Source organism: Atractosteus spatula, chromosome 13, assembly GCF_055471065.1.
Source record: "Atractosteus spatula isolate fAtrSpa1 chromosome 13, fAtrSpa1.hap1, whole genome shotgun sequence".
NCBI lineage: Eukaryota > Metazoa > Chordata > Actinopteri > Semionotiformes > Lepisosteidae > Atractosteus > Atractosteus spatula.
This window is the reverse complement of record NC_142718.1, coordinates 40,593,344-40,615,740: the sequence shown is the minus strand read 5'-3', so window position 1 is coordinate 40,615,740 and position 22,397 is coordinate 40,593,344. Positions and strand designations below refer to the sequence as shown.

General features: G+C 40.7%; 1 protein-coding gene across 1 annotated transcript in view; it reads left to right on the top strand.

Annotated features, from left to right (window-relative positions):
• Window positions 1-22,397, top strand: part of LOC148822431 (transmembrane protein 163a) — a 69,442-nt gene that overhangs the window by 5,177 nt on the left and 41,868 nt on the right. Inside the window, exon 2 of the mRNA XM_088930245.1 lies at window positions 1,872-1,991. Within this exon, the coding sequence (XP_088786371.1) occupies window positions 1,872-1,991 (120 nt within the window). The remainder of the gene's footprint in view (window positions 1-1,871; window positions 1,992-22,397) is intronic.

The following is a 22,397-nucleotide window of genomic DNA, read 5'->3' as shown; positions in this document are numbered from 1 at the left end:
AGGCTAAATGCCTCTTCAGGTTTGTACAATCTGGCCTCCCTGAAATTCCCAATTAATTCAATTAGTGAAGCAACGTTTCACTCCTCCCCCTAACCTGCTGTGGAGTGGAGCAGCTGCAGGTCACGCAGGTGAGCGCTGGGATGGAAAGAGCTGTTTAAGTATAATTACTGACTATTCCATTATTAAGGAGTCAGTATGTAAGCAAGAGTACGGTGATATCCGAGAATGCGCACATCTGTTTTTTTAAAGGATCACGTAGATGGAGAAATGATCTAATATATCAAATCCACATATTTATTTATATCCTGGTGTGTACGGATGCATTCCTCCTCTTTTTACAGAATGGTAAGAAAACCTTACGAATCCTAAGAATGCGTTTTTATTGGTCGGACAACATGTTCAAGACAAAGAAGCAATTTTGAAACGAATTTTTAATCTATCGGGTAAAAAAAAATGGTTTTGATTAGCATATCCTTCAACCAGACATCCTACGTCACGTTTAGGGACTGTTGACTCTCGCTTCGCATCGCATTTTTGTCCTGGGTTCGGTTTAAGGACTGCGAGACTGTACAACAGCATAAAGGCTGATTAATTACTATAACAATCCTTCAAACACACCTGCTGTTGTCTGGTTCTGTCTTTTGAATAGTGCCCCCTCCCGGCTGGAGAGGCACAAAGGAATACGTGAGGAAAGACGTCTCCAATGGCACAGTTCTTGGATTTTGCCTTCAGTAGATTTTTGTCTGAGCAGTCGAGGGTCTATATTTCATGCCCTGTCTTGGAATGACGGCGGTTCTAAGTTACTTAACATTTTTACTTTCTCCCGCTGGCATCTCGCACTTCAGCTCCTCTCTCTGCTGATGGGAGTCCCGTTGCTGGTCTCTCCTGAGACGAGTCCTACTTACAGAGCTGTAAGCAAGCTGCCCGAGTCCAGTCTTTCCGCCCGAAACATTATTGTTCCCTAACGGACAGCGGGGCCGAGTTTGGAGCAGAGCGTGTTTTTCCAAATGTGGATGAACAGAATAAAATAAACACGACGAAAATCTGAGAGGATTTTTAAATGTAAAATTTTACAGTGTGATTTTTTTTCTGAATGTTTAAGATGCATATCCCTTGGTGATACGAAATAGAAACCCGTTTTTATCATATGAAATGAAGGAAATGATAAATTGTTATTAACATTTAGTTGTTTGTCATTTACAAAGCTGCCGAAAACGCCCCCTTCAACAACTAAAATATGCAAAAACAAAACCAGCTTGAGGCGAGGTACTCGTCTTCAGTAAATTCCAGACAGCGCCGACGCACTTTTTAGAGTCACGTTTATAAAATGCAGACGTGTCAAGCTGGCAGAACGAAGCGAGAAAGTAATTAAAACGCACATTAAATTCCAGAAATTGCCCGCCTGCCTAGTGACCGATCGAAATCTTGAAATTTATAAATTAATCAACATTAATAATATGGTTATTGCAATTCATGTCCATCTAGTGCTTAACGAAAGTTTTGTTTGCAAAGGCAAATGAAATCACTGATATATTTTTATAACAATATTTAAAAACGTATATGCAGATATAATATGGAGATAAATATGCTAATTGGTTGTACAGTAACTAGCCAAGTTCAAAATCCCATCTACTCCTTGTGTCTTGAAAGACACTCAGGTTAGCAATGGCAGCACATCAGTTTAATAGCTAATGCCAGACGCAAGAACAATGAACACACCAGATTGCATCTGGTGGGTATATCTAATAATTCTGCTTAAGCAAAGCTTTCTTCTGGTGAGCACAAAAGTGGCTAATTGGATGAATTGTAATTACGGATGCGCACACGGTACAGCGCTGCAGCACGCTAATGACTTTCATTGCCCTCGGCAGGTTTGCTGGAAAGCAGCACTCGACTGAAGCCCCACGAAGCCCAGAGCTACCGCAAGAAGGCCTTATGGGTGTCCTGGATTTCCATTGTCGTCACTTTAGTCCTGGCTGTGGCTGCCTTCAGTGAGTGCTCCCAATCGCCAGTTTTGCATGTGTGCACCATGTATTGGGGGGGGGGGGGGGGAGACTTTTCTTAAAAACAGCGCAGTTCAGTTTTCGATGTTTGCTGTGATCAAATGTTGGAAAGAGGTTGGCAAGTCATCTCCAAAACTTCCAGGTTAGGGAACTTTTCATGGTGTAATCAGGCTTAAAATTCCTCACTCTAATGTAGCGGATTCCAAACAGAGCATGTTTTTTCCAAGACGTACTGTACACAGTCGCAAGGAGAGCTCATTTTCATTGATAAACTCCCATCCGCGTGGGAAGAGGTTAGACACACAAGTGGTTTCCCTACAGCTGGTCTGTATTTTTTTAGAATGAATTTCCACTGTTAGATCACAAATTCCTAGGACCCTACGCTGAAAGGTGTAATGTTGAACTACAAAACTACAAAATAACCAGCACTGCCAATCCTGTGGAGAAAATTGAAAACATTTTCTCTCTCACAAGAAGGTCTGGAATGCTGTAGTGAAAAACGTGGGAATGATCTTTTAGCACTTTGAAGAACGCTCCCCTCCTCCCTCCAATAAACTATTGCCACAACACCTGCTTAACTCTGAAGTCCTAAAAGTTCAAGAAGTCTGAAGACATCACCTCTGTGGTTTTGTGCTTACTTCTCTTGAGAAAAGTAATTTCTCTCACAGAGCCCCTTGATTCAGGTCAGATCTTGGCACATAAGAAGGCATCAAATTAAAATAAGCTCTGGGGGTTTTCCCAGACGCTGAACTGCCAGCACGTATTTGAATGCCAAGAAGTAACATTATGTAATTAAGTAAAAAAAGTGAAAACACAATATTACATTTTGTTTTTTTCTTTGAGACAAAGAATATTTTTAGGCAGTGTAAACATTCAGAGTGTGTAGAGATAAGAGAAGCCATGTTGTGATGGTAACTGTATTTTTATTCATGTTTTAAGTTAATTGTTTAAAAGAAAGTTGCTCTTTTAGTGCTTATATTTACATTGAAATTTGCAGATTATTATCCTTTACAAATAGAGGTATTTTATAGCCATCTTACTGATTGACCATGGCAGTAAAGGTAGAGTACACTGTGGTAAAGCCCAGTGTGATCATGGTAAAACCAGAGTATAATGTCGTAAGGCCTGAAGTGATCATGGTAAAAGCAGAGTATGGTGTAGTAAGGCCCAGTGAAGTCAGGGTAAATGCAAAACTTGGAAACTTTGCATGAGAAGAACAAATCAGTGATCAAGCATGGTAAAATATAAAGCATGTGAGCATGTTCACCATGGTAAATGTTGACAAGGGCCTGTATGCTGCGAGCCACATGAAGACCAATCACTGTTACTGTGCTCCACTGTTGAAGAGGTCTGGGCCAGTGAAATACAGCAGCCTTGTGGCACAGGCAGAGCAAAGATGGTCAGACATCCTCATTGCTTCTGCCCCTTCAGATCTGTGAAGCTGGACGTGAAGATTGTATAGCTTGTGAATGTTTCTTGTTGCTGAATAATGCTACAGCATTGAGCAAATCAAAGGACTCGGCACTTTATCAGATCTATTCTTAAAAACACGTTTCTATAAACATGTGCCTGTCTCTTAAATGGTAATCTCTCTCATTGTCTTCCTTTCTTAAAGGATGTGCAGTGTAAAAATATTTCCTTGCACTGTTGCCATGTTTGCTTTAGATTATTCCACCCTGTTCATCGTTTTGACAGTTCCAGTTTGGAAAAAATGATTTTTGTCTTCCCTAGTGTTTTTTCTGGTGCCCCAAGAGAGTTGTGGCTTGGTCGATTCATGAATAAGTGAAAGCAAGCAATTACTGCCACCGGACAAGGTCGGAGCTCAGTAGGGAGAGTGAGACGCTGTTATGGAGCTGTAGCCTTTTGGAGTGGCTGAACTGGCAAGGAATTAATATTAATATTGCTTAAGAATATTCCTCACTAGGTCCCCCATGATACGCCTAAGGACATCCGCAAGTTTGCCCTCTGAATTTTTTCTTTCCTCTGTTAAAACATCTCTTGAACCAAGCTCAAAAAGATTTGGCGAACGTGAGTTGCATACGTTAATCTCTAGTGCAAATCTGTTGTCTCTCTGACTGGAAACAGTGTCTCTTTTCGATGTTTCAGCATTAAAGCACCATCATACAACATGTTCACCTGATGTGTTTTTATTTGTAGCTAGAACATTTTTGCTTAAGTGATTGGAAACTTTATATCTTTCTCTTGACCAGTGTCTTTCTACGACTGTATTCCTGAGTTGCTCTGAAAGCTCTTTTGTCTTGATGCAATCTTTTCTTAACATTCACTACCTGACTGAAGACAGGTGTATTTATTCTGAAATTATGTGAATGCACACAGTTAGAGGCCACTCAACTAATTGTGTAGCTTGTTAAGGTAATTGAGTGCTCCTAAATTAATTTAGGTTTGACACGGCAAAGGGTTTGAAGACTAATTCAGTCATGACTTTTCCATTTTTTATTTCAGGTTTTCTGTTTTTTGGGGGTTTTTACATGTGGAGGTTGTTTGCATAAGACATTAATTTCTGTTTCAAAGTGTCATTAATTCAAGTTTTCCTGTAACAGAATTTGAAAATGCAAGGGTCTGAATACTTTCGCAAGGCACTATATACATAATGTAGAATTGCTATAATTCCTTTGGGACTCATTTTGCTCAATAGCGATTCTGACATTTTGGTCTTTTATTTTTCCCTTTTCATGTTAATTACCTCGTATGCAGCTGCTTCTCCAGACGTGTCCAGGTGTGCCTCAGATTCACAGAAGTCAGGATAAACCTCAGGGGTGTTGTCAGGTTTCAGCAATGTTAAACAGGCTTCACATATACTATATATACTCCATGATATTGGTAATTAAAAATCAGCATCACGGATGAGTTCATGAGTGTGCTTAATGCCTTCACTCGCAGTTCAGAGAAGCTCCTGTAGCTCTCAGCTTTCAGAGGATGTGATTTCTTCCCAGACCCACCGCCGATGAATTGTTATTGTGTGTAATTAATTTTTGTAACGGTAACAGTTGCTGGCAATGAAATGTCTTTTCTATGAGCTCACCGGGGGGGGGGGGGGATAAAAATCACAAAATTAAAGTTGCAAAATAAGGTAACATAAGAATAGATCATAGTGCAATAGAAATTGAATAAGATAATCTAAGACAAAACTTAATATAGCTTAAAATGACCTACAGGACATTTCATAATCAGATATTGTTATCCAGCAATTCCTTCTTGATCATTTAACCACAGAACGAAAATTGTGGGCTTTTATTTGTAATGAAGGTGTCTATGTGCGATTGTGTTTGCTTTCTGCCAGGTGATTTTGAAGCAAATTGTCGCTACAAACATTGCCAGGAATATGCAGCTTTCTGACAAACGCAGGGTGGGTGGATTGAATCAGTGGTTTCAAGTGGCAAATATAAAACCCAAGGTAGGGAATGTTTTTGAGCACTCAATATCTGTTTATCTGTTTATCTCAGTAAAGAGAAACCATTTTTAAGGCGCATTGACGACAAATTACAAAAGGCCTCTAAGAAAAAAAAAAGAAAATATCAATATGTTTCCCAGTAATGGGAAAAAGTGTTGGAGAAACATGAAAAACAGAATGGAAAAATGCAGCAAAAATACTGTATCTCATGATACAGTTGTATGTGTTATTAATGTGAGAATTTGAAATATTTTCTTTTGCTGCATGTCCAGTCTGCTGGTTTGCTTTCTCGTCGATGGTCATACATAGTATGGTATTGTGTACTTGCAAAAAAAACATTTAATGGATTTTCTTTAATGGGACTGAAAAGAGTTTGGATTCTAAGAGTCAAGGCATAATATTTTTGCAATGTGCAGTGGCAACTGTGTTTCCTAACGTGGAAAGACTGTGTAAAGTGTGTAGCGGATGGGATTTAGTTAAATCGACGTCAGCGCGGAGCTCTCCTCCAGACAAGCCCGGGTGCAGGTCATAGACATCAGCCATCGAGCGCCTGGAATGGAGGGTACAATCCGAGATCAAATGACATGCATTGTGAAAAACACAAGGGTTTGAGTTACCATTAGGTAGCAGTGCCATTACTATCAGGGCTATCCTGATGTGATTCCACAGCTGTGATAAAGCACGCCATGTGACACTGAATACTTGTATCAGGCTCCCTTGTTGTCTTCTCTCTTCTGGACTAAGAAGGTTCAGTTCCTTTAGCCTGTCGGCATAGGGCTTTCCCTTGAGCATGTCATACCTTTGCACCAAGCGTGTTGTGCCCAAGCACCAGTGTCTTTAGCTGCGCTGTGTTCCTTTAGTAGGCAGTGGCACAAGAGCAGGATGCACACACTGTGCAGGCCTGACCCTCCACAGCAGTGCCACAGACGGGCTGCACGCCTTTCATGTGTGCCCGGGTGTTAATAAGGCAGGTGGAGGCTGTGGTGGACAGGAGGCACAGCCTGGGGAGAGTACCGGGGCTCAGCTGAGCAGTCAGTGCCAGCACCCAACAGTAGATCGAGCAATTTCAATGTCAACGCTGCTGCCCCTGCCACTGTATTCAATTTTGCAGTGCACAGTTTCTTAGCCAATAGCACAAACGGGTGTATAACTAAATATCTCGGAGACATCTTTTCCTGTGACATTTAATGACATTTGTTTTCTAAAACTGTCACAAATTGATTTTCTGTTGGTAGCGAAGGTGCTACCCCAGTCTTCCTGAATTATTCGCCCTTAATTTCAGTGAACAGGTTTAGCGTCGCAATGAATGGAAGCTGGTACGTAGCTTCCTTGTGAATCTGACACGAGCGGATGGTTCACCGCCCTGACAGCGCTCCAGTTCGAAAGAGAGGTCCAGTTTCTGCTGGTTAAATAAGTAAAGCAAAAGATGAAATAAAAGGATGAGACAAAGTTTAAAAACTGAATGACTTGTTGGATCATAACAACATTATAGTGTAAATTCAGTTATGATGTTAATGGGATTAATGATCATGACTATAGTAATAACATAAAGCAATTAAGATGAGATGTGTTTCATGTGCCGCTGATTAAATTACAACATTGTTTACTGCTTGTATCTGGGCTTGGTCTCGGTTTGTCTATATAACACTTAACATGTTTTCAGGTTATTTTAAGCATGTTGGACATGTAGATTAAGGTATTATAACACATTGTTATATTGGTTCTCTGCAGTACTAATCTACAGTTCGGTAGTGTGTGTGGAAAATGAATAGACCTTCTCCAAGCATATATCTCATTTATGTTTAGTTTCCACGAGAAAAAAAATCAAACTGTATTTTTTTTATTGAGGTGACCTTATGAAGATCTTATTTTGTTTAGATACTGTATATCAATGTTTCTGACAGACCATGAGGTTCATTTTCTGAGAGTGCAGGGATTGCCAACAATCATTAGCAGAAGATTTTGTTAAAGGAGGCTTTTAAATACTTGCTTTATAAAGAGGTTGTGAATGATAATGCATAATAGATGGAGTGTGTTTGTTTAATAAAATTGTGTTTATCTGTTTTAGAGAAGCTAGAGCAGGAGCATGGGCTTTCAGCAGTGTTGGTGTCTTCCCGATCAGTGCTGGGAATGTGCTTTGTATGAATAAGCCGTAAAGAATACAGGTCTCTCCTCACCTCTGCCAGGTTCCATGGGATGTGCATTCCAAGGATAGTTAGGAGACATTGTGGCAGCTCTCCTTGTGTACCCTTCCTGACAAAGCAGACAGTCGCAGAGTAAAACAGCCATGCGTCACTGTCAAATCTTCTCTCATTTCACCACAGCATTTATCCCTGTAAAACTGTGAAAAAGAATTCTTCTTTTGAGAGGTTGTTTCCTTTTAAACAGATTCTGTGATTTCAACAGCTAGGATAGCGTGCAGGTTTGTGGAAAATGCTGAGTCTGGAATCTTCCCAGTGCAGCAACTGGCTTTGATCCAACCGCTCTGGAAGGATGTTGGATCCTGCTGGCAATAACCTAGAGAGGATTTGTCATTCTGTGCCCACTTCTCCTGCCACCCCATGTTTTTTGAAAGCATGATGCTGATTTTTCCCTGAAGATGCAAGTCAAACACGAAAAAAAGTCCTCTGATTTGTCGGTATGTGACGTACTGTACCTAATGGGACATTGTCTGCTTTTTAACTTGGTACCAGGAGTCATCCGAGTGTGATAAAACCTGAAATCATTTAATATTATTTATGTCAGACACCCTCTGTAAAGCGCTGGAAATTGTAGAAATGTTGCAGTGTTATCAAGGATTTATTCCTTTTTTTAAAGGATTCAGATACCTGGTGAATTTGGACATTTAATATTGCAGTAGCTTGGGTGGCAGCTGTTACTTGCCTCCAGTTTCATCCATCTCTTGCCTTTTATAATCAGCTTAAAACGCTACATGCCATGCTTTTATTGAATAGAGGAACCTAAAGAACAGACGAACTCTCCATCACCGCATGGCCGAATAGTGAATTTAATTCAGCAGGAAGCAAGGGGCACACTCTGTTTTAGACAGGAACACCACTTTCATTTGAAATTATTGCTGAGACTCGCTGTACCTCAGGCTCTTAGTATGAATATTGTATTGTGTTTATAAAAAGACGACAGACAAGCAAAGCCAAAATGCTTGGTGAGGGGTTTCATCGTTCTTAAAGCTAAAGCAGAAACATACAGTATTCATCTGCTCTACAGCTCTTTCTGCAATGTGTGCCGTGTGGACGCTTTTGCTTCTTCAGTGCTTGCCTGTTATGTTCCCTCCTCAAGTGGAAGCCAGATAGAAATAATGAAAAAGAAAACAGCTTGCATTTGTGGTCTGAAGGCCAAAGATAACTGTTGTAAGGCCCCTCCTTTCCTAATTCCAGGCTTCTTTTAGCTTGTCTGACGGGTTTTGTCAGAAGTCGTGATATTAAAAGGAATTACGAATATTTGATTTCCAAATTGTCTGTAACTTACAAACACCCAGCTCATTGAGTTATGGGTGGCTGATTGATCTGGGGACCCAGTTATTTAATGATTGGATTCAGGGTTATAGTTTTCTACAATGTGGCCGAGTGGCGCATTTTAGGCTTCTAATGCCTTTTGTGGGACAAAATGCCTCCTCTTCCAGTAAAAAAAAAAACAGTTATTGTGACTATGGGATACAAAAAAGGTGCAGACATTTATACACGACCAGTTAAAAACTACATTTAAAAGCACTTAGACTTGACTTAACAGTTTCAGGTTTGATTATACCATGCTGAATGGACAGATATGATTTTTCTAGCAACCACACTACTAAAATAATAGGTCTGCAGACTCTGCTTAGATTAGTGTTAAGCTTTGACCATGCACATTTCATAATAAAAGTCTAAAATTAAGTCCATTGATACATATTAGCTGTTTTTAATTTGGTTGCAGTGACCAGTATCCTGTCTGTCTCAGCCCCATCATACTGCCATGTCATGGTGCAGCAGAAATGCTAGGGGCAGTGTTCATTACACAAGCAGTGCCCAAGTTATACTCCTGCTGAGTCAGGGGGCAACACAATTAAAGTCAGCACCACTATAGTGAATGTTGGCTTATTGTTGAATCAATTGTTGTTGTTGAATCAATCTGCTTGGCCTGGGTGTTGAATGAAAATAAAAATAAGTCCTTGGTGAATGTCCTGACTATGACAGGCTTTGCTGTTAGAAAACAACACAAAAAGGGAATGACTGGAAACTCCCAGTACATGTAATGCCTCTTCACGGGGGTATATTTTTAGGATTTTTTGTATTTTTAGCACATATGCTTTGCTTTTCAATCAAGCAAGATCTCCCCACGACAGTCTAAACTGCATGGCAAAGAACACAGGTCTCCCAGGAAGCATTACTTGGCTTGTCAAGCTTAAATGAGATCTTAGTGATTGTGAAGGAAGATATTAATGCCATTTTTCATTCCACTGGCATTTCTGAATAACGGTAATATTCCACTGCTGGCAGTTGCAGAACACAAAGCAAGTCATTACAGCGAGTCTTAAAGCAGTGGCACAGCCAGCCTCTCTGGACCTACAGGCAGGCTGTTGTGTTAAATGGATTGTGAATGCATTTCAGTTCGGAGTGCTTTCCGAATTGGAAATTTCCAAAACACATGTTTCCCTTCTTTGGTTGATGAATGTGCTCTAGGAAATACCGATCTGCAGACTTTTATTTTAGAAGTGCAAGATTCACCTCTGTACTTCTCAGAAGGGGAAAAAAACCTCAACACTGATTAAACAGGAAATAACACAAGATTTTCAATCAGACTTCTCTTATTCATTTAAGATGTGTTTCATTAAAAAAAAAAACACAGAGTGGCCCAACTTAACCTTCTACAGAGTGATTTTGTGTTGGTGTTTTTTCTTAGTTTCCGTTGTGGAAGGATAAAATATCAAGAATGGACATTCAAAGGGCACATGCCACTCTAATCTTGAAAGTCCCACCTGTAGCTCCTGAGACGAAATAACCAATCTGTTCAGGGAGGGGTGAGCTCAGGTGCAGGTTCAAATTTTGGGTTCTTTGTTATAGGGCATCTCGCTTGTGATTTAGATTCTAAAAGCATTAACAAACTCAACTGAGCAGATTACTTCAGAATGAACAGTGAACCACAAATCAAAGGGGAACTGCCAGGAAGTGGTTTTTTAAAACTGAGAACCAGAGACACTGCTTCACCCAAAGGGTTGTGGGAGAGTGGAACAAGTTACCCAGCCATGATGTTGAAACCGATACCGATACTTATGATCAGTGGACTACAAACTCCCAAACAAGCTAGAGGAGCCCTCTTGTTTGCAGCCTTCCTTGCTGTATGTTCTTGTACAGGAAAGAGCTGATCCACAGAGCTAACAGAGAGAGAGAGACTGTTACATAGTGAAGCTCAGTGCTGTTGGAACCTGGGCTGTTGAACACAAACACCCTAAACACTAGTAATTGCAATTCTTTTACATTAAAAGGCACGGTGTTGCTTTATTATTCATTTTTTTAATGAATTTCATTAGAAATCTACATTTCTGCTATCTACATTTCATTTGTCTGTACGTTTAAACTCAGTTCGGAGTCGTATTACATTCCTATATTAGCTGCAGAAGGAGAGCTGCAAAACTGTATCTAAATGGAGAAGTGAACTGTTTAATGAAGCAGTTTTTATTTGCAAGACTTTTTTTTGTGCAGTCCAAGATGTCATTTTGCTTCACTCTTTAAATCAATAATAACTGTGACATCATTAATTAACACAGACAAAACAAGAGACCGTAAGGACATTAGAGAGTTTTGTGTGTTTTTTTTTGGTTATAATGCTTACTCATTTCAGTGAGACTCTTTTCTCCCGTGATCTTGGGCATGTGATGTTCCTTCCAAAGGGTTGTATTCATCCGTATTTATGGGCTCTGATTTGTAAATGAGTGAATATAAGGTTTTTGTTCCCTTAGGAACTACAAGAAAAATGCAGTAGAAATTAAATTTCATCACTATCTGAGCTGGTAACACACCAAGAAAACTGATTACAGGACATACTAGCTGATCTGTGAGAAAGCTGTGTCTCTTTTTACTGAACATGTTTGTTCTGAATTAATCATATGCTGTTGATTTGATTTTTTTTGCACAAGTGGCATTTACTTTCCTCGAGGAGAGATTTTAATAAAAAAAAGGAAATGTTGTTTTTCAGTTGTAATAAGGTGAATGATTTACTTTACTAAGTGTTTCCTTCAAAATATTAAAATGGAGATCAAAACTGCACTCCTTAAATGATAATATTTTGTTTTAAAAAAGCAGTGAGTTGGGAGTGAAAGCAGATATGTTAAGCATTCATCCCCTGACCAGTTCTTTAACACAACTGACTTTCAAGCCCTATTGAACTGTTTAAAATAAAAGTGGTTCATTGACTTACAGTATATCCATGTGAAAATCCCAGATCCTACAGTAAGGACATCCTAAGGATAATTACGTTTAGACAAACAAATTATACTTCACTGTGTACTTTAGTGCTAAAAAATCAACATTTTGAAATGAATTACTGCAGTATTAGTTGAAACTATTTAACAGGGATAAATAATATCTGTTGAATATTTGTTTTGTTAAAGGAGTGGTGAGGACATATTTATCTAAAAATCTGCTTAGACTTGTTCCTCACTGATTTTTTATAAAATGAAGAATGTAAGGAGGAGTTTTTTTCCTATTTTTGATTCCATGTTCTAGTTTGCTTCAGCACACATTTATTATCAAACGCCTCTTATATCAGCTGCTTATAAACCCCAAGTAGGTGAACAGAGACCTGTGGAAAAAAAAAACTGAATTACAAATTTGCCATTGAAATTCCAGACGACTTCTCGTTGTTCAGCTGGATTTAGCTGGTGGAGATCACACTCCACACCCCCGCAGTCTGACAGGACGTCTCACTCCGGAGGAATGCCTGAAAATCACAAAACAATGCGAGTCCTGTGTTTGTAGATGGAATTGATCATTTTGAAAAGGAGGACTATCGGTGTTGTGGATGGATTATTCATAGCTGAAATTTTTAATGCTACTTTTTTACACTTAAGATGAAGCTGAAGGTGGACTGTAACCTTAGGATGTGACCTTTTTTAATTAAAAATTGAAATCTCATGAAGTCCAGGGATGGATTCTACTTTTATGTTTGCAGAAAACTGTGGTATAACCAGAGTTATTACTCAAACATGATTATCATTTTGAAATCACCTTTATAACAGTCTTTATAGTTATCATTTTCATATAGTACTAGTTTCTGAATTTGCAGATTTTAAGAGCGTTTGAACTTCTTTCTTTTTCCCGGCGTTTTTAAGACGATATTTATGTGTACGCCTGTCTCGAGCGTGGAGAACCGTGACCAGTGGTTTTCTGTTTAAGGGCAAAGGCACGCTGTGACGCAGTTCCCTCAGCTGGTGTTGCTGCGGTGAAGGAGGAATGACGGTGACTGGTGAAGGTTGCCGGTTCAAATCCCGTGGCTGGCAGAGGAATCCTACTCCGTTGGGCCCCTGAGCAAGGCCCTTAACCCCAGCTGCTCCAGGGGCGCCGTATAAATGGCTGACCCTGCACTCTGACCCCAAGCTTCTCTCTCCCTGCCTTTGTGCCTGATGGAGAGCAAGCTGGGGTCTGTGAAAAGACAAATTCCTAACACAAGAAATTGTATAAGGCCAATAAAGTGATCTTGTATATATCTTATCTTGAGTAATGTCAAGTGGTCCACCTACAGATAGGAGCCTGAGGAATGCACTCCTATAGGTGGTAATGGTACACACTGGAGGCCGCAGCTCTGCAGGGGTGTGCAGGCACTGTTACACGTTAGGAATGCACTGCATGCCACCTGGTGGCCGCTGGCGATTGTCAGTGCTCTGTCACCTTTCTCACAAGGCCGTTTTTTATATGTGCACCAGTCCCCAGTGCCCAGGCTTCACCATGCGCTTGTTTGAACAGGCCCATTACCTTCGGAAGCATATTCCATCCTGTTCTATCTGTCGTCTATCTCGCGAAGAAAACCTGTTTTGCCTTAACAAGGAATATTCGGTGAAGCTTCCGAGGCGGAGATGACGCCGGGGTCAGGGCTGCGGTGAAGGCAGACCTCTGTGGAGCCTGCTAGTCGCAGTGGAAAGGAGATTGGTGTTGTGAAAAGAACGGCTTGCAGTTATCCTGAATGCAAAGGGATGATTGTTACCGGGGAGCCATTCATTTGGGCTGATATGGCAGATGTACTGTACTGATATTCTGCCCAATTGAGTTTCAAAATACCATGCAATGCATGTGGCTCAGTTTGTGATGATGTTAATGATAGACACACCTACTGACATTCTTACTAGAGTGTCAAGGCTCCATTGCTTGCAGATAAATGATAAAGTTGCCACTAGAGCATTTCTGTATTAATATTTTACAATTGCTGATTCTTCTGATACAGTGATATCTTTTGTAATCCTGAAAATTGTGTGGCTTTCAGGTTTAATGAAAGAGATTATCATGGATCTTCTTTCATTTAAGTGGACTCTAAAGCTGCCTACAACTTAAAATACACTTTAATGGTTAATGAGAGCTTTTCACATGTTGTAAAGACCATGTGCTGGTCTTGTGTAAGTAAGAATTGTTACGTAAAAATAAGTATTTCAGATTCCAGGTTTATGTCAAGACATGACATAATGAGAGTCGGGTTGCATCTGACAGTGTTAGCCGTAGGTGGAGAATGCCACTGACTTGAAAATTGTTGGTCTTCTCTGATTGACCTGAATACAGGCTAGATTGAAAGGAATCTTGACTTCAAACTAGGGTTACTTTGGGTAAAGTAGGGTTATTTCAATGTAGAGTAGGGCATTTACAGAATAAGACAACATAAAGGAACAAAATAACCTTTTGTCTGCTAGGCAGATGTCGTGAATCAAAAACATTTTCGCTCATTAAGCATTCCTAGGATCCCGAATGAGTGATTTTTCATTAACACGTTTATTATACCATCTTTACCTGAAGATGAAATCTCAGAAACTAATCGAATCTTTTGAAAGAAACGTGTTATTTTGTGTTCCTTATTAATGATCATGACAGAATTAGAAGCGATGTGCAGATGTACGGTAGTAGCAGGCTTGGGATAGCAGTTTACACTTAATCTTCATTTAAACATTAATGGGTTTGATACAATATTGCAGCAATATATCTCCGAATTCTGAGATATTGCCTCGCGTTTGAACACAGACATGTCCTGAGGGGTTACACATGCTCTACACCGCATGTGAGAGAGGAAAACAACAGCAGAAAAAGAGGAAGGTAGTCTTTTTTCATGAATTTCTTTGTCTGTCTTCTGAATCAGAGAATTGTGTTTCGTCCTCATTTGCCTAAATATTTCAGTTTTGTAGAAGACAACTCTGATTCCACTTAAATAAACGTGTTTTATTGGCTAACGTGTCTCGAATTTAGATACCTAGTCATGTAAACTAACACAGTTTGGTATGGATTCATTCTTCTATGGCCATCTTATGTTTTGGGAATTGATACAGGCCAAAACGCACAGTATGTTGACAGTTGTAGCAGTATGGCTTATAGGATATGACCGTTTATGATCTAAAATGCATCTCAAAGGTTATGAAGACTTTAATGTCATTGTTGAAGCAGCAGGTTCGAGATCCTACTCCTCTAAGCAAATTGAACCACAGTATGGTGATGTGTCCTGTGGTGTTTATGGATGAGGCAACAGTTTCATCTGCGGATCGGAGCAAATTTCTGTGCACAAGCTAGCTAAATATAAATTCCCAAGACTCCACACTGCTTCAGCCACAGCCAATTAACAGCTTCACAGTGACGTGTTGTCCTCTCTAAAAAACTGCAGATTAATTTGCACTCAGTCTGAAGGAAATCAATGCATAACAGCACACCTAGCTCCTTAATTAATGGGAGAGCAATCCTCGTTCTTTATTGAACTTGTGCTCAGTCTTTTTTTTTTCTTTCAAAGTGTCTTAACTGCAGGCTTGAGCGGAGATGTTCGGTAATTAATGACCTGCAGGTGTGACTCATGTCAGATTTTATCCACAAAGGGGAAGCATTATTTTATGTTAAACTAAGGTTTTGAGATTGTTATGGCTTTTCATTTTTAATAAGAAATGTAAAGGGATAGAAGAGGAATAGACTGTACCGTAAGCATCAAGTTCAAATTGCTTGAGAAGTTCTGTTCCTTTCACTGGCAGTTCTCTCTAGTCAATAGATCATTATATTATTGCCTTGAAGCCAGCACCTACAGTAATCTTAGGTTAGGAACCACTACTCAGGGCCTCAATGGTTGTGTGTGTGAGTGAGCTATATAGATGCCAATGTTGGCAGAGGTTATAGAGTCAGCATGTGATGTCCTTGTTCACTTGATCTTAGCCTAACTTACACCCTGACCTTTTTGTAGCAAATAAGTTAGACTGTTAGAGTACAACAGTGAAACATGAGCCGGAGGACATGCATGGAAACTGACCGAGTGCGTTTAACACCGAGAACAGGAGGCTCGTCTTTACTCCAGGTGTTGTGGGAGTGTGGGACAAGCTATCCAGCCCAGCTGTTGAAGTATCTTCTTTTTAGAAATGTTTGGATGAGACTACCATCTCCTAACCCGCCAAACAGATGAGATAGCCTGTTCTCATTTGTAACCATTCTCATGTTATTGGGGTTGAGAGAATTGGGGAGCAGCTTAAAAGAAAGACTTGTGCTCAGAACTTCATCTAAACCTAAATCTTCAAGAGGTTTCAGAGCTCGTTTGGAAAAAGTCCATCTCTAGGGTGCTGTATTGACGGGTGACATTTGATAAAAATAGATATCCCATATGTGATTTCTGCATGAGTCAGACATCATAAATATTTGATCGCGATGCGTAGGAGTGTGAGTGCGTCGAAATGTAGTGATGAAATCTCTAGTTTCCAGGTTGCCTGGGAGTCTCTGGATTGGCCTATAGGAAAAGGAAGCTGAATCTGTGCAGTTGCTGAGTAAAAAAAAACGCGAGCATTGTTCCTCACCCAGCACAAACACGAGCCCATTGAGAGACTGACTGACGCAGCCAGCCAGCCAGATCTGCGTATTCACTGATCGTCTTCTAGATTTTCTAACTTCAGCCTTTTTCATTTTGATTTAGGTTGCATTTATTTTTGTTTTCCCCCCACAGTGCCGTTTGAAAGATGTAGATGTAAAGTGAACGGTGTCGACGGAGTTCTGTAAGCAAACATCATGGTGGTGTCCTTACTCTCTAGATCATGGGAGGTAAACTGAATGTTAAAAGTTAACAATTTTGTTTTCTGTTTTTTTAAACTGATTTAAACAATGTTTTCTTTACAAATCCTCTGCCCTGAATTTGATTTTTTCACACAGTTGCTTGCTTGTAAGGTTTTTCCTGATTTTATGTTAGATGTTTCTACAGAATGAAAGAAAAGAAAGACTAAGAGATAATGGACATGTTCTAGATGTTATCCTCTAGTAAGTGTGAGACGATGGGAGACGGTTGGTGTCTGGATGATGCTGAGAGAGAGATCATCCCGATGCCTGAGTGTCACCCAGGTGACAATCCATCCCAGCACGCACCTGGGTATGAGCAGCACGTACTCTCACACACTCTGTTAGGCTGCCTGTTGCTAACCACTTCAAATTGTGCTAAAGTGAGTAGTAATTCATCCTAAATTAAGAAGTGTATTTATTCTTAAAGCTTGTGAAATCACAAATGCATAAAATAAGTATAAGTATATACATCACAACGGCCAGTATATGTCCTGAGAGTCATTAAAAAAGCAACAAATGACTATTGGAACTCATAGCATTTAAGTTTTCAGTATCTCCCTTTCTAACTATATACAGTATTTCTTTTGAGCTCATTTTATTTACATATATGTTACATCTGTTGAATATGATATATATTACACCAAACACAATGTGTCAATTAACACATTTGGGAATGATGTTTTACATTAACACTGGTATTGTCTGCTCTTGGAGTCTCAGGAGATATATCTAGATATTTTATTCTTTTCTGTCTGTTTACCACGCCTCCTAATCTGCGGGCTTTTTAATTTGCTGAGACAATGTTCATGGTGCGGCAGGCTCGTGCCTTTCTTGTGGGGAAAGACGGATTCTCTGCATAATTGATGCGACTTTTGTACGGCAGCAGTGGAGAGTGATTCATCTGAAAATAAAGCTTTAGAGAAGGGAGAGAGACTGCTCGGCAGACAGAGAGCCGTGAGACAAGTTGAACAGCAGGGCTGGCTGGGTGAGAAGACTGGAGAACTGTTCTGATCAGGTGTTCTTATTGTATCCAAATCAAATCTACAGTACTCGTTTGCTTGATTCGGCTATATTCCTAAACCGCTTTGACGTGACCTAAAAAAAGCACCTATTTATTGTCAAATCATTTTGTGGTTTCTTCTATCAGTATACTATGAAGACGGGGCTAGATAACACAGCCCGCTTATTTCTTGCACAGCCCAGGGCTACAGTTTCACCATCTTCATGTTCAGCAGCTGATACATTGTGGAGGGCTCGTTCTGTTTCCCTGCACCGTGACTTTTCCCATCTCTAGAAAAAATGGTGCACTTTTTCTGTATCACGTTTCTGTCATAACCTTTCTGCCTAGAGGACATGGCGGTTCTTCACTTTGTAACGAGAGCCGGGCTCCTTACTGGCAGGGAGCTGCAGGGGGCCGGCCATCGTCAGTGTCTGAGGTGCTCTCTCCCTGGGCTGTAACCTGATCTGAGCTAGGTCTTTACCATCAGAAATGTATTTAGATATAATGAGATTTTGCTGTTGGTATTGTTTGCAGCTTAATTGTGTCAGGCCACTTTTTCCACCAGTCAGAGAATGACAATGACCTCAAGTCGTTTCTTTAAAAAACACTCTCCTCTTTCAGCAGGCTGGCATAAGATAACATTCTTTTGGTTGTGTTTGGATCTTACAGACCTAGAGATTTTTTTTAAATAGAAGTCTTGCTTAGACTTTAAAAATATACACGACACTGGTCACTTGGTAGTCCTGAATTCCTGTTATTTTAAATAAAATTTAAAGGCATTATCTTTGGTGTGGGAGCGTCTTGCATATCTTGGCGTTTCTAATTGGAAATTTTCCGTGGGAATCCTTTGTCAGTTTTCGCAATCAGTGAATGAAAGAAGGAGTTTTTCCTTCCTTTCCTTGAAAATGCAGAGAATGGATTCAAATGATTTCTGGTCTTGGTGGCATGGGAGCAACAGTGTACATCCAGCTCATGTAGTTTTTCATCCTGAAAACAGGAATCGGGAGCATTCCTGCTCCTGAAAACGAAATTAGTTGAACAGCTCTTGCTCATCTCTTGACCAGAGGAATCGTGCATGTATCCAGGAAGAAAGATCAATGAGGGCTCTAATCTACCTAATACGGTGTATTTAGGGAGTGCAGTTGTATATTGAAGACAGGAGGAATGACTGCAAAGCCATGAACCTTGTCAATCTCTGGCTCAGCCAAGATGCTTTTTTTACAGCTTAGGGACCCGCTCTTCACGAGAAAACTTGCTTAGTTTTCTTCGCACCTTGAGTCTGTCCTTCCTGAGCCTGCATCCTTCAGCTTCCTGTGGCGTCTTCCAGCGGCGTCAGCGCAGGCTTGCTTGTGCTCTGCGGCGCAGTGTGGGCTTGCTGCTCACTTTCTTGAGTGGTTAGATTCTGAGACAGGTTTTGGACATAAAAACGCATTGGCCCTTTTTAGGGTGCAGCGATGCATACGAGTCACGCTGGACTGTGGGAGCCCTCGACGCAGATTCACGTATTAAAGTATGGGGAGCTGATTAGGCAGGACAGTGCTGTGAAAGCATAAATGCCTGCTCCCAAAGCAACTAAGAGTGGGGCATGAAACGAGAGTGTGAAAGCAATTATTCTTATTACTCTGTATTGAGACAGATCTGAGGGCCAGCGTCCTTACCAGCTTTCTGTCATTCAGGTCTTTAGTTCTGGGTCCCTTGTTCTGACTGACGCTTCCCCTTGCTCAGAGTAGCATTGCTGCTTTTCATGCCCCCTCTAATACTTTCCGTCTGTGCTACATGTGTTCGTGGAAGGTCATTTTGGAGGGGTTAACGCCTCAGGGCTGCGAGGTCGAGGAACGCAAGGAAAACGACAGCGCCTCCTGTTCAGAGAAAGTCCTCTCCCTGCAGGCTGAAGCGATAAGATAAGAGAGATAAGCTCACTTTATTGGCCTCATACAATTGTATTAGGAATTTGTCTTTTCGCATACCGCGGCTTGCTCTCCATGAGAGACACAGGCAGGGAGAGAAGCTTGGGGTCAGAGCGCAGGGTCAGCCTTGTACACGGAGCAGTTGGGGTTAAGCGCCTTGCTCAGGGGCCCAACAGAGTAGGATTCCTCTGCCAGCCATGGGTTTTGAAACGGCAACCTTTCAGCCACAGGCGTAGATCCTGTGCCACAGAGACACCGCACCCTGCTTTTTTTTAAAGTAGCCTCTTTGGTATCTTGCTGGGCCTTTTTCTTTCCCCCTGCAGCAGCGGTGATGTTGGGGGGCAGAAGGGATCTGAGGCTGCCTGAGAGCCTCTGGCCAGAGGAACATAAGAAGCCCCTCAGGTCCCGGCAGAAAAGGATCCATCAAGCCAGCCTGGATGTAGTTACTGTCTTCATGAACCTGTTCAATTGTTTGGAAGAGAACGTACAGTATTTATCATTCACTGGAAATATGACTGAGGAAGGGGTGAGATCCATAATTCACAGAATCTGCTTTAGACCCTTCCTCCAGTGCAAATAAGCCCATCCAAAGAAATTATCGAGCTGGTGAAGATAGACGCTCCTTGGGAGGTAAAGAGATTCTTATTGTGCTTCAATATTAAAGAGCCACAAAGATGTATGATATCAACGCTTTTATTGGAGTATCAGGCTGCACTGCATAACTCTGCAGAGGAGTATAATTTCACATTTAATACCTGTGATCCCCAGAGGCTGAGGCTAGAATTAGATTTCTGTGATTTCATAAAGAGTTGTGCTGGAGCTGAAAATGTGGATGAGCGAGTGCCAGAAATCATTCCCTCCGATAACAGATAGCAGTAGCATTTGGCTCCAGTGCCCTCTGGGACTGTGGATAAGATTCTGTCGCAGGAATGAGCAGAATGGGCTCTGAGAGACGGGGAGGAAAGGAGAGAGGAAGATGAAGATGATGGAGGGTGGAGAGGAAGGACTGAGGGGGATGAATACTGAAATTATGTGAAATTCATATCACAAGGAGATCCCCTGCTCCTGTTTAATTTATATCAATGATTTGGATTTTTACATAACTGCAGATGATACTGAAATAGGAGGATCAAAAAGCACCGTAGTAGATGCAAAATGTAGTTTAGAGTGTTTCATGCATGTAGCAGAAACTTAAACTATAAGAATAAAATGGAGAAACACCTTGCTTGAAGGATCTGCTTATGAAAGAGCTGAGTGCTTATGCTGATACATCATTTTAATCTAAATAGACAACATAGGGAAGAAAGAAAAGGTCAAGAGTATTAGCATTCATAGTTAGAAATGAAATCAGGGAATGCTGTGTTAAATGAATTGCATTGGATTGCTTTGTTAATTGCATGAACAAGACCTCATTAAAAAAAAATGTTCTGTACAGCTGTGTTACCACATAACAAAATGTAATCGAATCAGTCCAGTGGATTGTAACCAGATAATGCACTGGAATAAAAGAAAGCCCTACCATGACAGACTGAAAAACTGATTTTTGTTAGTCTTGAGCATGACGACAAGACACGAGTCAAATCTTCAGACTGCCGTAGGTGTTGGCAGGGTCAGCTTAGGGTACTTCCTCAGAATCAATCAGTGAAATAGTGGACCAGAGGACAGATGTGGAAACTCGGGGCAAGTGCATCTGAACTGAAGAGGAGGCACTTCTTCACATAGAGAGTATACTGGGAGTCAGGAACACATCCATGTGTCGGAAGCTGATTCCTATGGGTTTCTTTCAGGAAACGAGTGGATGAGATCTTCAGATGGGGACTACAGAATGAGGTAGATGAATGACTGAATGACCTCCTCTCGTTTGCAAACCTTCTGATGGTCTGCGCAGAGGGAGAGAGAGAGGGAGCTTGAAGCCTCTGTGGCTTAGTGTTGTAGTAGCAACTACATTTCTAAAGTCAGTGCTTATTTTATCACAGGTGGAAATCTTGAGTGGCTTTGAATTTACCACTTTACTCTCAATTAGTTGATCGGTTTTATCTGGTATGACTAAACTGGGAAATGTAAAGTGAAAATGAGGCACCTAATGGTTGCTGAGAGTTTAAAAAAAATAATGACAAGATTTAAAGCAAATAATGTGTTCACTGTTGCTAAGCCATTCATTTGTTGCCCTTGTCTATGCCCACCCCCAGAGTTGTACTCTAGCATTTAAGAAAAGTATTGGAAAAAAGCTGCATTCTCAAATATTACAAAGAAATGAATGCTACATGAATTCACTGTAATTGTAGAAGGTTTGTAGGGAAATACATCTGTGGTTAATAAAAGGAGGAACTGATGTTGCTTCCTGATTACCTGTGAAACAAAAACGTACACTCTTGTCAGCTGCCTGCAGAGCTCGAGTTGGAATAAAACAGCCTCTGTCAATAGTGTTACTGCTTCTCCTGTTGCCTGGTAACCAAAACCTTTGAAATAACACTGTCGACTGTGCATCACATCACAGCAGAAGACTGGGCAGTGAAATACAAGAAAAGTATTCTTACATGAAAACCGCACTGCCACAACAATATCGGACACCGAATAGGGGGAGGAGCATTGTCGAGCCAGCTCATTATCAGGATTTGGTGTGGATTTTGTGGTGTTATTGAAGAGCAAAATCAGTAAATTATTTAGTTGCTTCTCACACAAAAGCTCAAGGAAAGTACAACTGAGTACATTGGGCTCTATACAGTATGTGCATTGTGTTAGTAACGGCTCATTTATTGAATGTGATACATGTTGTAAAGAAACAGGGTGTAGTATTAATGTAACATTAATCCTGTC